The sequence below is a fragment of the Impatiens glandulifera genome, chromosome 4 (assembly GCF_907164915.1).
Source record: "Impatiens glandulifera chromosome 4, dImpGla2.1, whole genome shotgun sequence".
Classification (NCBI taxonomy): domain Eukaryota; kingdom Viridiplantae; phylum Streptophyta; class Magnoliopsida; order Ericales; family Balsaminaceae; genus Impatiens; species Impatiens glandulifera.
Window position 1 is genome coordinate 42,868,483 of NC_061865.1, and position 16,437 is coordinate 42,884,919.

General features: G+C 33.3%; 1 protein-coding gene across 1 annotated transcript; it reads right to left on the reverse strand.

Annotated features, from left to right (window-relative positions):
• Window positions 1–324: 324 nt before the first annotated feature.
• Window positions 325–10,360, reverse strand: LOC124936923. The gene is made up of 7 exons (XM_047477453.1): window positions 10,130–10,360; window positions 9,918–10,019; window positions 7,284–7,389; window positions 2,658–2,761; window positions 2,034–2,222; window positions 1,706–1,851; window positions 325–638 (listed from the first exon to the last, which is right to left on the reverse strand). The coding sequence occupies exons 1-7, from the start codon at window positions 10,351–10,353 to the stop codon at window positions 457–459; spliced, it is 1,053 nt and encodes a 350-aa protein (XP_047333409.1). The 5' UTR covers window positions 10,354–10,360; the 3' UTR covers window positions 325–456.
• Window positions 10,361–16,437: the final 6,077 nt, after the last annotated feature.

The window sequence follows — 16,437 nt, forward strand, 5'->3', positions numbered from 1 at the left end:
TAGAGATAAAGAATCTTATTGAGATTATTAAAAAATAAAATTGAATGAAGTGTAGATATTTGTGATTAGACACGTGAAAAGTCACATTATCCCTTAATTAAACAAATATTGTATTTTTAATATTAATATAATCGAGTATCAGGTTTAGTTTTCGCATACTCCTCATCCCTTAACCAGACAATCAAGTACATTATTTCACTCCTCATGCCCGACCCCGACCATTGGATAGCATAATACAATGCTTCACAACTGGCCATCAAAAGGGTGAAAAATATAACATGTGAAGGCATCCCTAACAAGCATGCTTGATTCTATTCACAGCTAGCCATCAAAAGGGTGAAAATATATAACATGTGAAGGCATCCTTAACAAGCATGCTTGATTCTAACAAAAAGTTCAAAAACTGCTTCCGTTTAGCCCCTCACCCTTCCTGTTTATCATTGTTTGGCAACATTTTTAAGCACTTAAATGAATGGAGAGAATTGACGATAGCTTGATCTTGTGTACTTTCTTCGAATCCTTGGGCTGAAATAGAAATGCGGCACTTGACTTAACTGTTATTTCTTTCCAATCTGAAGTAGAGGCCCTTTCATTTCGGTAGTCACGAAACAAGTATACAACTTGAAGCCTGGAAGGAGCTACATTTGAAATAGGACAGAAATAAATGGTAGAGAGGACTTGAGAATAAACAAACTGTAATCAGATGGCTTATAGCATACACAGTTATTCAGGAGTCATAAAAATAATGCAGACAACTACTTGTGATAAAATTCTTTTAACATAAACAATTGAATATTGAACCTTTTTGAAAATATTGTTGCTGGAACTGAATTTGTACATTTCTAATTGTTTGATTTTTCTATATTATAAATATGTATATTATGACTATTTTCAATCAAATTATAGATAATAAGATAGAGTGCATTTTGAGACCCGAGTTTATTTCATGGGTGGCTAACAACCTAACATGACCCCTTTAAATCAGAGTGTTTTTAGTGGTGATCGAACCCGAAACATTTAATTTCTTAGGTAAAACCCTTGTAACTTGAGCAGGTGAGTTATAATAAATGATTATTTAATTATGTTGCAACTAAGACATCGTAACAGTGTTTTTGTTTTCAGTCTTTGAGGGAATTGAATTTTTAAAAGTGAGTTTCGAGATTAAAAAATATTCCAGGTTCTCAAAAGATTTTTTTCTTTCTTTTTTTAGTGTGTTTGGGAGAGGATTAGGTTTTTTGAAAAGCAAACTATCCAATCAAATATATTTACAAATCTTATATATTTAGATAACTAGTATTATTGGAACTACTTCACCAATTCAGGATGCCTGATGGATGAGTTATTGAATAACAAGTTATTAGTGATCATCTTTACAATATTTATTAATTGAAACTTAATTATTTTAATCCAACTTTTCCTAAGAATATAGACCCAACCAAACGAAACCAATAAAGTTTTTAGAAAATAAATTGCCAAACAGACTTCCCTACTCAGGACCACATGCTTAAAAGTCTACATCCTTATGCTTTAAAATATTAACCACTTTCAGTTTACTCAATAGGGGGTCATTAATGCGGCATTAATCATGTGGTCATCCTCCCTATTATATAGTGCTAGTAAGTGAGAAATAAATTTACTTAATTATTACTTTACTACTGAGGCTGAAATCAATCAATTTTCCATAATGCAGGTTAGTGGAAGTTACCTAGTCCAAACATACTGGTAGTCATTTGGATCATCAGACGACTGACTTTGGATCTCTTAATATTTTTCAGCAGCATGGTATCTTCATCATTTCCTTTGAATTCTAGAAAATCTCCAAGAAGATATTTGTTACCTTTAAGCTCCAACCTGTAAAACCAATTAACTAATTACTTTCTGTATTTTATGACCATTTGTCAACCAACATACTGATCAACCACAATAGCCAACAAAATATCAGTCATAACCGATACAGATGAACCCTCTATTAATGTGATCCCTCACCTAAAAACCCTACTAAATAGAGGAATAGAGGGTATTTTTTGGCCAACCTGTCCCACATTGGAGCAGTGCGAAGGGTGAAGTTGAGCTTCTGATGAATTGATTTCTCCATTTCTTTGCTCCGACTTAAAAATGTGCCCTTTATCCATCCAGAAAGTGTAGTCTTAGCCTCAGGTTTCAGTTGAACCCATTGGTCATAGCTCACAAACTCCGGTGGAAAAGAGTTCGATGAAATTACTCTGCAAAAATATAGTAGATTGGCATGGAAACTAATATAAACAGAAAAGAGAAAACACATGCATGGTGAGGTTCTAAAATTTGATCACTGAAAGTTCATGGTTTAGTGTTTTGCCAAGACTAAGGTCCTTCAAAAAAGACAAAAGAATCCAAAACAAGTTCATCCTCACTCTTTAATCTTTTAAGCTTGAACCATGGGGTTTTTATGTTATTTTTATTAAATGGCTACAATACTATGTGAAAAAGAAACTGACGAGCCTAAAAATATGTCCAGACATCATTCTATAAATAACATGTCAAATAACCTTTGGTTTGACACACAAGATGAATTACTTAATTTAGACCCATCAATGAATATATGTTAGTGCATATATATTTAAACTTTTAGATTCAGCATGTGATTTAACAAAGCATGAACTATTGCAAATTTTACATACTGGAATTTTACAACTTTGCAAGACAAATATCCCTCTGGAAGAGGCACTCCTCTTTGTTCAAGATAGGACTCTAGAATGGCAACTTGCTGCTTTGTTTCTGCTACCTGAGAAGAAAAGTCAAATTAAAACCATTGAGAACAAGAGTCACATCACACCAACACAGTTTTTTATGTATCATGTGATCAAACGTATAAGATTAAGCTCTAAGAAAAAATTTAACCCGTTTCAACACAAATTAACACTAATGAGGAAGCTAACATATTCTTTGCAGATCTTCTCATTGTGGCTCAAGCTGATGTAGACTTTATTAATACAAGAAACATTTATTATATTCTCTAGTCTTACATGTCTAAATATTAACGAGGAAAAAAGTCAATTGTTCTATGGTGGTATTGAAGAGGAAATGAAGGCGAGGATCTACTCTATCATGGGAATTCAGGAAGGAAAGTTGCCAGTCCGTTTTCTTGGTGTTCCACTCTTATCAAAGCAGCTACAGATTATTCATTGCAGGCCACTCATTGAGAAGATCAAAAACACAATTGCAGAATGGGATACAAAGAAACTTTCTTGAGCAGGGAGGATTGAGCTGTCAAGAAGTACTATCATGTTCTCAAATTAAAAACATTGAGAATAAGAGCAACATCACAAAAACACAGTTTTTTAAGTATCATGTGATCAAACCTATCAGATTAAGCTCCAAGACAAAATTTAACCCCTTTCGGCACAGATTAACACTAATGAGGAATTTTTCCCAAAAAAAAAACACTAACGAGGAAGCTAACATATTCTTTGCAGATCTTTTCATTGTGGCTCAAGCTGATGTAGACTCTATTAAAACTATACAAGAAACATTTATTATACTCTCTAGTCTTACATGTCTAAATAATAACGAGGAAAAAAGTCGATTGTTCTATGGTGGTATTGAGGAGGAAATGAAGGTGAGGATCTACTCTATCATGGGAATTCAGGAAGGAAAGTTGCCAGTCCATTATCTTGGTGTTCCACTCTTATCAAAGCAGCTACAGATTATTCATTGCAGGCCACTCATTGCGAATATCAAAAACACAATTGCAGGATGGGGTACAATGAAACATTCTTGAGCAGGGAGGATTGAGCTGTCAAGAAGTACTATCATGGGAATTCAAAACTTTTGGGGTCAACCTTTCATCCTCCCAAAAAACGTGATGAAGGAATTAAGAATTGTGAGGGATGGTATAAGGCATTGAACATCAAGCATTTATGGGCATTGCTATGAAGAAGGATTCTCTATGGGTCAAATGGGTTAACTCAATGTTTATGAAAAATGATATCAATTTCTGGACTAAAGAAGGAGATGTCTTGGTACATAAAAAAGATCATGAAAACAATAAGTATTGCAATGAAACTGATTGAGTTTGAGATTGGGAGTGGAAGAAATATTTTATTTTGGCATGACCCATGGTTTGAAAATCAATCAATCATACTGAAACCGGAATTTCAAAATGTTAGGGAATTTGTTGATGGGAATGGAATGAGATCTTATGGCAATCAAGCGAGGGTATCAGAATTCTAAAAACAATTGTATTTTTAAGGATTGTTGAGGATAAGAGAGATACATGGAAATTGATTGGTGAAGAAGAAGGCAGATTTAAGAAGGAAATACTTCTTTTTAAGGATTGTTGAGGATTTAGAGGAATGTTTCAAGAAGTTACATGGTGGAAGCTTGTTTGGTCCCAGATACCAATTACTCTCTGGCTTGCGTTTCACGGAAGATTGATGACTAGAGAGAAAGTTAAAATAAAATTGAAGATTGATGATGTTAGCTGTCTATTGTATGATTGAAGATGAATTTCTTGAGCACTTATTCTTCAAATGCCCAATCTCTTCCCAAGTTTGGCTGAAGGTGGTGAACTGCATAATGGCCATGAATGTTCCATTAGATTGGCAAGGCATCAAGGACTACATGGTTAGGAAAATGAAGGCCAATATTTTTAATCAAGCGTTTTTAAGTGGTCGAATAGTCAAAAGGGTGGAATATCAACATCAATGAAGTCACAAAGTTTGAAAGATTTAAAGGTTAATTTTATTGTCATGAATTCATTTGTTTCTTTGTCATGTCAAATTATTTGTTGAACTCATAAAATTGTTTGGTCTGGTGTGGCCTATGCAAAGTGTTATGCATTTGGTCATTTATTAATGTTTGAATTGTTGAAAGCAAAAGTCTGTTTTGCTTCAACCAAAACTTTATTTTCTTTTGAGATTTAATAAAATAATGCTGTCATTTCCCAAAAAAAAACAGTAATAAACACTAATGAGGAAGCTAGGTCTTCTTTAACTATATGTTCAGCAGAAAAAAAAAAGTATAATGAGTAGGGAGTTGATCCAGGGAAGATTATGAAGACAAGACCGTTGTTTCTTTTATTCTTCAACTTTGTTTCTGTTTCAATGTTGTTTATATTTTAGGGCTTGTATGTTTGTTAGTTGTGGTTGTAATTTTGTGTGAGAACATCTTTTGGTTTTACTTCCTTTCAAAACATTTGTAAGGTTCCTTTGGATTTAAGTAAACGGTTTCCATTTCCCAAAAAAAATCGTAGAGTGGTTATGAGGATGGCGGTTAGCAGTAGAATTGTATAAATAGATAATGAGTTGTTTAGTTGTTAAAGTTGAAAATTTAGTTGATAAATCTATTCCCCTCCTCTTAGTTATCTCTTCGTAGTTGGAGTAGTGGTTGAAGTAGAGTAGTTATAAGGAAGGGAGGTTAGTGGTAGAATAGTATAAATAGATGAGAGTTCTTGTATGTTATGATGAAAATTTAGTTGATGATTCTATTTACCTCCTTAACTTCTCTTTTCTCACCCAATGGATATTCTCCTTTCTCATCCCAAATTGTATTCACCATAGGATTAGAGGGTTAGGGTTTTCTATTCTCATCTAATCTCAATTTTGCGTGTTGTGAGGTTAGCAACTCATCATCAAAGGTAATGGCACAACGATATCGATAATCAAAACCAAACTTTGCGGAAATAAAACCAAACATCCGAGAATAAAAGTGCAAGAAGAAACAACAGAAGAATGGTTTGGTGTTAAAACCTGCATCCACTTGCCTTATTGAGTCATGAAACCCGTATGTGGTTGGTTAGGACATGTCTTACACCCAAATACTTTTGCAAGGCGGTCATTGGTGCTTTGCTAAAGCTACCTACATCTTCCACAACAACAACATCCTTACTACAAGCATTACCCTTTTAATTATTTGGTTTTCAATCAGCTCGCTTACGATGTAAGTTCCAATACTTCTCCTTAGTATGAACTATCTTCCTACATTCATCACACCAAAGGACGTAAACCAAGACTTACGTCCTTTGGTGAATTCTTGTGTTACAAGTGCAGATCCTTCCATTGGAGTGTACTCCCCTACTCTAAGCATTACTTTTTCTGCTTTCTTCCCTCTTGACTTTAGAGAATACTTCTTTAAGGTTAGAAAGTGAATTTGTTCCCCAAGGAAGACACTAGAATATATTTCATTTTCTCTATTGCTTATCTATATGGGACAGTGTTTTCAAGGCACTTACATGGCTCGTTGTAGAAAAGATCTAACTGTTGCCAATGCATATTAAACACAGAGAAGTATTGAATTACACAGCTTATTTTGTCGCATGTCATAAACAATAGCTTTAATTTTAAATAGCTCTGCACTATTGTCAACATTGGAGGAAGCTTTCTTGACTGCTTTCCCAATTTCTTGTGCAGTTCCATCAAGAAGATAGTTTTCTCATATATGAGTCGTCATTAAGTTAATCAACCAAGACACGTTCATGTGATTGACTATCTGTCATTGTTTGTATGAATAACTCCTTTGCTGGAATGATTTATCTCTTTTGTGAGGTAGTGATCTTTCCCTTTGTCTAAGATGAACATAAACACCGATTAGGACCATTGAAGATAGTTAGTCTCATTCGGCTGAAGACTGGTGATTGGATTAAGTAATGAGATGAAACCTTAGATGATGAGATTTGAAAAGCTGTTCCAATTGTATTCTTGGTGACTCCTTTATGGACTATGGAAAAATTGGAAATTTGAAGATGTGAATGAAAAAATTCTACTATGATGTTGAATCATGAAATAGTCATTTTAAAGCTCTCACTTGAAGGATCGGATCACACAACAGTAGCCCAGGAAGGCTTAGGTTTGATACTAGTTACAAGAGTGAAATTCAAAGAAAGGTAATCGATCTGACCAGGTGATAGGCTGAGACGGAAATATATTTGAGAGTGAGAAAAAGTGTAAACTTACTCTCGTTTGGGCTTGTAGAAATTCAAGTTACATCTCTAGAGAATATACTCATTAATTATAAACTAGGAACTAGATTTTAGGATAAATACAAGTACTCTATGGATAAATACTTAAGTATAATATTATCCACTGGATTAATTAGTTACTAACATGATAATTATCACAAATAATAACTAACTAATTTATAAACTAAAAGGGAATTATCTACAATGAGTTAAAATTCATTTTTCATATTGCTTTTCTAGGAGGAAACTAGATCTACTAACTCGCTTCTTGGGAGCCAAAAGAGATAATTGTTAAAACCACAATTTCTGTCAACAAAAACATAGTTATGCATTTACTGATCCGACTTACAGGGTCTGGTTGAAGCTTTGTTTTGTGGGCAGTTGAAACCCAGTTTCCACCAGCATCACCTAATGCAATCCCTGATTGTTTCTGAATTGAAATTACCACAGCTTCCCTGTTGAACATACAAAAATTTAAACATTAACCAAATCAACAAAAGAAAAACCCACGTGATGCATAAATCCATGAATAAATTCATTTTGAAAAATCAACTTCCCCTTGGTTGTGGATAACAAATAACCCTTGATCTTTGAATATTACCAAATAAGAGCTGGCATTGTCCAAACTGAATCATTTCATCTCTCCCTCCACTTTTTGATTAGTAATATTTTTTAATTGTCATGAAAGTGTCAACATTTTGGGACAAATTTTCAAATTGCTTCTCAAACTTGAACATGAAAATCAGTTAGTCATTTGAGTATTGAAGGCATGATTTATTAAATATCAATTATGTGATTGAATATTTATTACCGTAATTAGATACACAATTTATATGTGATTGATTCTGTAATTAGAAGGATTTCAGAAGACATTCAATCCTTTATCAAGCGATCCTCTATGTATCTATTCTATATAGAGGTGCTATGATAATGAAAAAGAAACTATAAAATTTTCTTACAAATCAACATGGTGCACTCCACTGCCTTCAGCGACTTCCTCCCACAAGGGACAAATTTTATGTTATTGATCATAAATGTGTCTTCCTTGGATATTCATTCAACCAAAACTGGTATAAATGTTATTCACTTGTCATCCAGAAGTTTTACAATACGATGGATGTTGAATTCTTTGAAAACATTCCTTACTAGGGGGCATAACGCAAATGCATGTGAATTGTAGTATTTGGATTGGACATCTCACCTCGAGTGAAACTCATCATTCACTCAGCCTATTTCAGAATCTGACACCAAACATAATCGACCATTCTCTTCAGACTATGAGAGTCTATTAAAATTGGAAAAATTATGTGCCTAGACAGCGTGAACAATATCATGAGACATTCCCAATGACAAGTAGAACACAAAGAACAACACGATATAGAAAAATCTAGTCAGTAGTAGAGTCCTACATTAATCTTCCAAATTGCACACAAAAAAGGTATAAGATCGTGTACTCAACACTCTCTCCATAGTTGCATCTCCTACTCAAATTATCACCAAAATTTCAGGCATTTGTGACTTGAGACAAAATCAATACACCTAACTTTGTTCATTAAGCTATAATGATTCCTCACAACAACTCCAAAAAACACAATGCATTGGAACATAATGACACGTACAAGATACAGTCAGTGTAAATGACTATTCTTAGTCAAACATAATGAAAATACGAGCATAGACAAGGACAAGACATGACTAGTGAAAAGGGTACACCCAATCACATGATATTTATTATGAGGAGACCTTTGCTCGGGTGAAAAAACTTTAACACATTTGTATTGTAGATTATTATGGTTAAGTTAGAGTGCCCATTGCTTTAGCTTGATGACAAATATACATTTTAAATGGAAATCAAACTCAGAGGAGTATATGGATATTCCCTAAAATCAAATTGAGAAGATTATATGGAAATTTAATTTAACAGTTGCGAATTGTTAATGCTTAACCTTTCCTTTTCAATTTTAAGGTTAAATTGATTGACTTTATTCTGGCACAGTTAAACAACAATATAGCTTCAGATTTTCTCGCTACTCACTAGGTATAGCACCAAAAATGGAGTTTCAGAGAAGTAGCACAGTGGTTCTACATTAGATTGAAGTGATCCATCCATCGCTCATATAACTAAGAGACCCGGAAGAATTTATATTTCGTTCATTGTTATAGTGTTTACTCTATTTGAACAAAAATAAAAAATAAAAATCTTCCAATCCAGTTTTTACTGCAGGCTGTTGATTTGGGACTGTCAATAGGGGTTATACAGAGATGAATGCAGGGAAGGTCCAAAATATCTTATATTACTGTCAAGGTCATCAACAAGGAATTATGGGGCATTGGGCGTTGCAGTTCCCTAAACTGGAGCAAGAATGTGGTTTAATGGAAACAAACTAACTCATCATAGATGGTAAACACAGTCTACTTTGGTTTGTAAGCCATTCTTGATGGTGTGCCACATAATCTACAAGTATCTTTTACAACAGAAGATAAATAACGGATAAAGAAATACGACAAGAAGTGCTTGCAGGCTTGTGCAAGGGAGTGTTTTCTAGGATATAAGATGAAAAGTCATCGTAACATTTGGAATTCAAAAGTTTACTTTACATCAATAGACACGTTCAAGCAGCAGTACATAATCCTGCACTTCCAGTCTAGAGGATCCTTATCAATCTTTGCAATAGAAAAAATACATAGAAAATCAACAAAACAAAAGTATAGAAAACCAACACACAAAAGAAGTAGTTTTTTAGCAAGACTTGAATCGAAAGAACAGTGAAGGCAGATAAAAGATGTCCTTTTAATAAATTTGATTACTAAATTTGAATAGGTAATAGGTTATCCTCCATTCCTTGCGAAGTGAAAGCATTGTATACGTAAAACCATAAAACATAACAAATTAGTCTAACTTTGACAACAAGCCGTGGCTTTCTCAATAAGCTTGTCAATTTTTAGAACATTAATTGTTTGACTCGGTGGTAAAGGAACATACCCTTTATTGACTAGAACCATATCGATATCCCGTCGCGATCCGGATTCAGCATCTGGAATCCTAAGACCAACATAGGCTTTTCCTCCGTAACGTTTTTCGAGTCTACATACATACAGTCGAGAGAGACAGAGAGTGAGTTGTATGGGCATACATAAAATCACATCTTTCCACTGTATTCAAACTTACAAAGCAATAGAAGTAGCATGAAGTACCTTTCGGTGACGGAGAAGAAAGCGTTGGAATTGGTCGTCTCAACTTGAAGTAAGCCATCGTGGTCGTCGTAGAGGAATCGCCGGAACAATTTATAGATGATATAGCCATAGACTATCTTCACCCACATGATTAAATACTGAATTCGGATAGGAAAATCAGATTGCACCGTTACCTGTATGTTTTCTGAAAACTTGATAGAGGAACAGCAGAGAAGATGATACATTTGTCAAGAGTGACTTTTTCTTTTAAAGTTAATTCTTATTAAATTATTTCAGAGTTATTAATAGAAAATTAATTAATAAATAATATAAAATTAAATAAATATTAAATGTTAATAAATATTTAAAAAATTAAAAATTTTATAACAATATTCAAAAGTGATGTAATTTGTTGAGTGTAGCTTAAATATAATAAAATCTACGTTTTAAGGTAGAGAAAACATTTCTGGTCCGCTACTACCCTTTTCTAATTTTTGTACACATCTTCTATAAATATATTATTTACGTTTTTTCTATTTAAATGTTTGAAAAGATAACACCAAAAACAAAATGATGCATCTTTTGATATGCTATACTCTAACCATGTATATTTGATCAGTAACATTAGACTCATTAAATCACCTGACCTCCATTATACATTTCAACTCTAAAACTAGAGGACAAAGCCTTATTTGGTAAATATATATATATATATATATATATATATATATATATATATATATATATATATATATATATATATATATATATATATATATATATATATATATATATAATATCTTAACATTTTTACCCTGGTTGGGGGAGGCCCGGACCCCCCAAGGCCCCCCACTGGATTCAAGTAATTTATCCGAGCATGGCCATGCATTTTCAGTTCTTACCTTTTAAGTGGCCAAGACACCATTCCTTTCCAATGTATCATGTTATACACGAAGTAGGAGGACTTATTCAGTCTTGTATGACTATCGCTCCCACTCAATTTTTAGCAATCCAACAATTGTTTTTATAACTCCCTTTTACGGAAGTGTTTAACAGTGTCAAAGAAATATCAATTATCAAGAGAGACCATAACATACTCATGTATGAGGAATCTACTAAACATGGTTTTACTTAAAATTCTACAAATTTTGAAGATTCTTAAGCCGGTCAGTCTTACATGTATCATCCATACACATATATGTAAATGACTAGACATCTTCATGTCCCTATAGCCCATGAAACCTGGCACTATCAGTCAACTTACAATATAGTTACATATAAAATCATCTATGTACATTTGATGATTTCGAACTATAGACTTTTAATAATTCAAAACTTAATTTCGCTTAATGAGGTTTCATTCACCAGAACACTTAAGGTGATCTCATTTGTTAATAATGAATTATTTAGACATATTATTAAATATTGATTAGAACAATATATAAATAAGAATTAAATATCATATATCATAAAATTATTAAGTCAAACATAGAACTAGTGTCAAACACTTATAAAAGCTCAATTAGTACAAAAGCAAAATCAAAACCATTCTCCAATGTGTTTGAGACCCTTAGCCCTAGTGTGACTTTCATGCTTGGTTCTAGACATAGGTTTAGTCAATGGATCTACAATGTTGTTATCAGTATGCACCTTACACATCTTAAGATCACCCATATTGATGATGTGGCGAATAAGGTGATATTTCCTCATAACGTGTCTGGATTTGGAGCTCGAACTCGGTTTCTTTGTCTGGGCTATGGCACCATTGTTGTCACAATAAATGTCAATAGGCCTTGAAATGCTATGAACAACACTGAGTTCATCAAGGAACTTCCTTATCCAAACGGCCTCCTTTGCTGCTTCACTAGTAGCAATGTACTCAGCTTCTGTTGTGGAATCTACTACCGTATCCTACTTAGAGCTTTTCCAGCTCACAGCTCCTCCATTAAGGATAAAGACATAACCCGAATGTGACTCAAAGCCATCCCGGTCAGTCTGAAAGCTCGCATCAGTGTAGCCTTGCACAATTAATTTCTCATCTCCCCCATATACTAAGAAATCATCCTTGGTCCTTTTTAAGTACTTTAGGATATTCTTAGTTGCACTCCAGTGTACTTCTCTAGGATTTGATTGGTATATGCTGCACATGCTCAAAGCATATGCAACATCTGGACGTGTACATATCATGTCATACATGATAGATCCTATAGCAGAAGCATATGGAATCTTGGTCATTTTCTCAAGCTCAGCAGGTGTATTAGGACATTGCGTCTTGCTAAGATATACACCATGTTGAATGGGTAAAAACCCTTTCTTATAATCTTATCAATATAAGTTCCTTGACTTAATCTAAGTAGCCTTTTAGATCTATCTCTATAGATCTTGATTCCAAGTATGTACTCGGCATTTCCTAAGTCTTTCATTGAGAAATATTTCTTCAGCCATTCTTTAACGGACTCTAATATCGGAATGTCATTCCCAATAAGTAGTATGTCATCCACATACAAAACTAAGAATGCTACTTTACTCCCACTGAACTTCTTGTAAACACAAAGATCTTCTTAGCATCTAATGAATTCAAATTCTTTGATCTTTTCATCAAATTGAAAGTTCCAACTCCTGGATACTTGCTTAAGTCCATAAATAGACTTCTTAAGCTTGCATATTTTCCCAACATGTTTTGGATCTTCAAAACCTTCAGGTTGTGTCATGTACACATCCTCTTCTAAAAAACCATTTAGAAAAGCTGTTTTGACCTCCATTTTCCATATCTCATAGTCATAATATGTAGCAATAGCTAGGATTATCCTAATGGATCTAATCATAACAACCGGTGAAAATGTCTCATCATAGTCAATACCATGAATTTGTCTAAAACCTTTTGCAACTAATCTTGCCTTGTAAATAGATAAATTTCCATTTTTGTCATTTTTAAGTTTGAAAATCCATTTGCTTCCTATGGGTTTAACCCCATTTGGAAAATCTATCATGTCTCATACTTGATTTTCAAACATTGAATCTATTTCGGACCTCATGGCTTCAAGCCATTTATTGGAGTTTGGACCCATCAATGCTTGATTATAGGTAGAAGGCTCGTTATGTTCTAACATAAGAACATCAAGACTTACATTTAAGATAAAATCATGGAACGTCTTGGCATAACCTTTGGCCTTTTCGGTCTACGATTGGGTTCAACTTGTTCAACAATTGAATCCGAAATGTGATCCACAACAATTTGCAAATCCTCTTGTTCTGGTTCTTGGATGATCTGAGGCCCTAGGCCATCAAAAGTAATCATATTATCAGAATCATCTTGTTGTTGAATTTATTGTTGTTCATCATCTTGAACTATTTCAAGATGAATATTTCTCCCACTTGACTTGTTGGAAAGAAACTCTCTTTCCAAAAAGACATTATCCCTTGCAACAAAAACCTTTTTCTCATTTGGATTGTAGAAGTAATATCCAAAACTCCCTTTTGGATATCCTATAAAGAATAATTTATTTGATTTTGGGGCAAGTTTATCTGTTTGTAAACGTTTTACATAAGCTTCGCATCCCCATATTTTCAAAAAAGATAGCTTTGGAACTTTTCCAGTCCATATCTCATATAGAGTTTTATTTACATTTTTTGATGGAGTACTATTTAGTGTTAGTACAGCGGTAGTGAGGGAATATCCCTAGAAGGATATCGGAAGACTAACAAAACTCATCATTGATCGAACCATGTCTAACAAAGTCCTATTTCTCCTTTAAGACACACCATTAAATTAAGCTGTGGTGTTCATAGGGTTGACAACTGTGTTACAATACCACCGTCTTTTAAATGATGATCAAATTCGTGGCTCAAATACTCACCACCACGATCAGATCGAAGTGCTTTTATTTTCTTGTCACATTGAGTATCTACTTCATTTTGAAATTCTTTGAATTTTTCAATGGACTCCTATTTATGTGACATGAGGTAAACATATCATGTCATCAATAAATGTGATGAAGTATCTATAGCCACCTCATTAATCGTTTTTCAGGTTCCATTGCTGCAAGAATTAAGCAAGTGACAGACAATGCTTCGTTTTTCAACCGAATTGTGTTTGCCTTCTCCTCATCAGATGAGGTTTCTGTCACCATTGGGATAGGGGTTGCAAGGGCGTCCCTCAGATTCCTTTCCTAATCAAGGAAGTTCATTCCATTGAGCTTGTTTTTCTCAACAATTGAGCGTAGAGAGAACTTAAAATTATCGTTTGCCATTATCTACATTATGTGATAGATATGCAAATAAGACAAAAAAAAATTATAAATATCTATGATTAAACAATTTAATATATACGATTGCGCATTTTATTCAAGTTATAATTGTTCCTTATGAATAAAATGATTCCAAAATCCCATCACATACAAGCCCAACGTACTTTTGCACTACCTTAGGACTTGTGTGTTTAAGGTAAGTAACAATGTATTAATTATAAACATTCTTTTATAACTCTTGGTTGATAATTCACATCCAATGTTAGAATCATCTTTATGTCTCAAGATCTAAAACTTTCTTTTGGTCTCTTGTTGGGTACAATCGTATCAAGGTTTATGAATCTCCGTATAGATTCACCCTCATGAGTATAAGATTGAGGAAGTACATCATCGCTTTTGTGAAATCCATTCAACCAAAAAACCATAAACTGCATGGGTTATGACACGGAAAGGCATTTCCCAAATATTATTTAGGAACTAATATTTTGTTGTATTTTATTTAAAAAAAAACTTTCATGGATCTCCATCCTTGAACTTGAAGTTCATAAATTGAATTAAAATTATATATTATAATCTAATTATAAAATAAATTGTAAGACAATTGCTAAAAAAAATTATTAAATAAATCATATTTATTTTAATCTTTAATATTTCTTAACTCTTAAGAAATAGTAACATAAATCATATTTATTTTATTCAAATATTTATATTATCTAATCTTAAAATATTTATTTTAATTTTACGTTTATTCATGTAAAATTTTCTAGCAAACTAGAAGACTAACAAGATCTTCAGAAATTATTGTATCAAAATTAACGATTTATTTATTCAATCGGTTTATGCTAAAACCTGGCTCTGATACCATTGTTGAAATTCATTAGATGTATGTTGCGGAAAATAAGATCATATCTTAACATCTATTCAAGATGTTCATGCATTTAACGATTAAAAGCATTATCGAAAATGTGATACCTTTGATGCGTGAATTCGGTATATCTTGTAGTATAAAGGATGAGAGTCACACGTGTTGCTCCTCTAGTTGGTCCACACGAGCTCGTCAAAATTCAGTTGACTTCGACTGTTAGGACGAAAGAACAACAGAAGCAATCTAATTGCTTATGGGAAAAGAATGAGGTTTCGATTACTGTTTCTCTCTCTCCCAGATCCCTATTTAAGCTATTAAATTAGGGAGTCAGGGCAAGAGAAAACCAAAAGACCATCTTTTGGCATTCCTTCGTTTTGGAATTAACATTCATGATAAATATTTTATTTCATAAATAAAATATTATTTCTATCATGTTTCAATAATCAATTTACCATGATTAATTATTTTATTTCATAAATAAAATATTATTTTATTTCATAAATAAAATATTATTTCTATCATGTTTCCATAATCAATTTACCATAGTTAATTATTTCATAAATAAAATATTATTTCTAATTATTAATAATATCTAATATATTATTCATAATTGGATTTCATTCCCATTAATCTATTCTGCCAACTTTAAGTGTGTGACCTCATAGGACCCAATTATAATAGCTATGGGTTTAACCTCATTAATCGTAGTTGGTTTCTAGCAAAACACTACGACTCCTAACATAATCGGATTAAATTATTACCGTTAATTGTCCTATCCAGGTTTAGTTATTGCACATTAAATTAAATGACACATTTCCTTCAAATAGAGCGTCAGACGTTTCACCTGGTTTGTCTTCTTCCTCGCGGCGATGATCCAGATAAGATCAAACTTCCATCTTTAATATTTCAAAGATGGAACTTTATCGTTTCTCCATATTTTGACTCCGTTCAAAAGGAAATGATCACCCTACTTCAGTGATTATTTCTCATGTACTTAGAGGCATCATTGTAGCCTATACCGATAATTGCCTGAAGAACAGCCAAAATACCATCAATGACTGTTTGACCAAATCCGATCCACTTGGTCGATGAACCGACATTAAAAATCTATAAATAGCCCCCCTCTAGGCAAACCGAATGCAAGAGATTCACTTTGAAGCCTCAATCAACCCCGAAATAAATCTATCATTCAAGCTCTTTAAGATTTTCTAAAAATT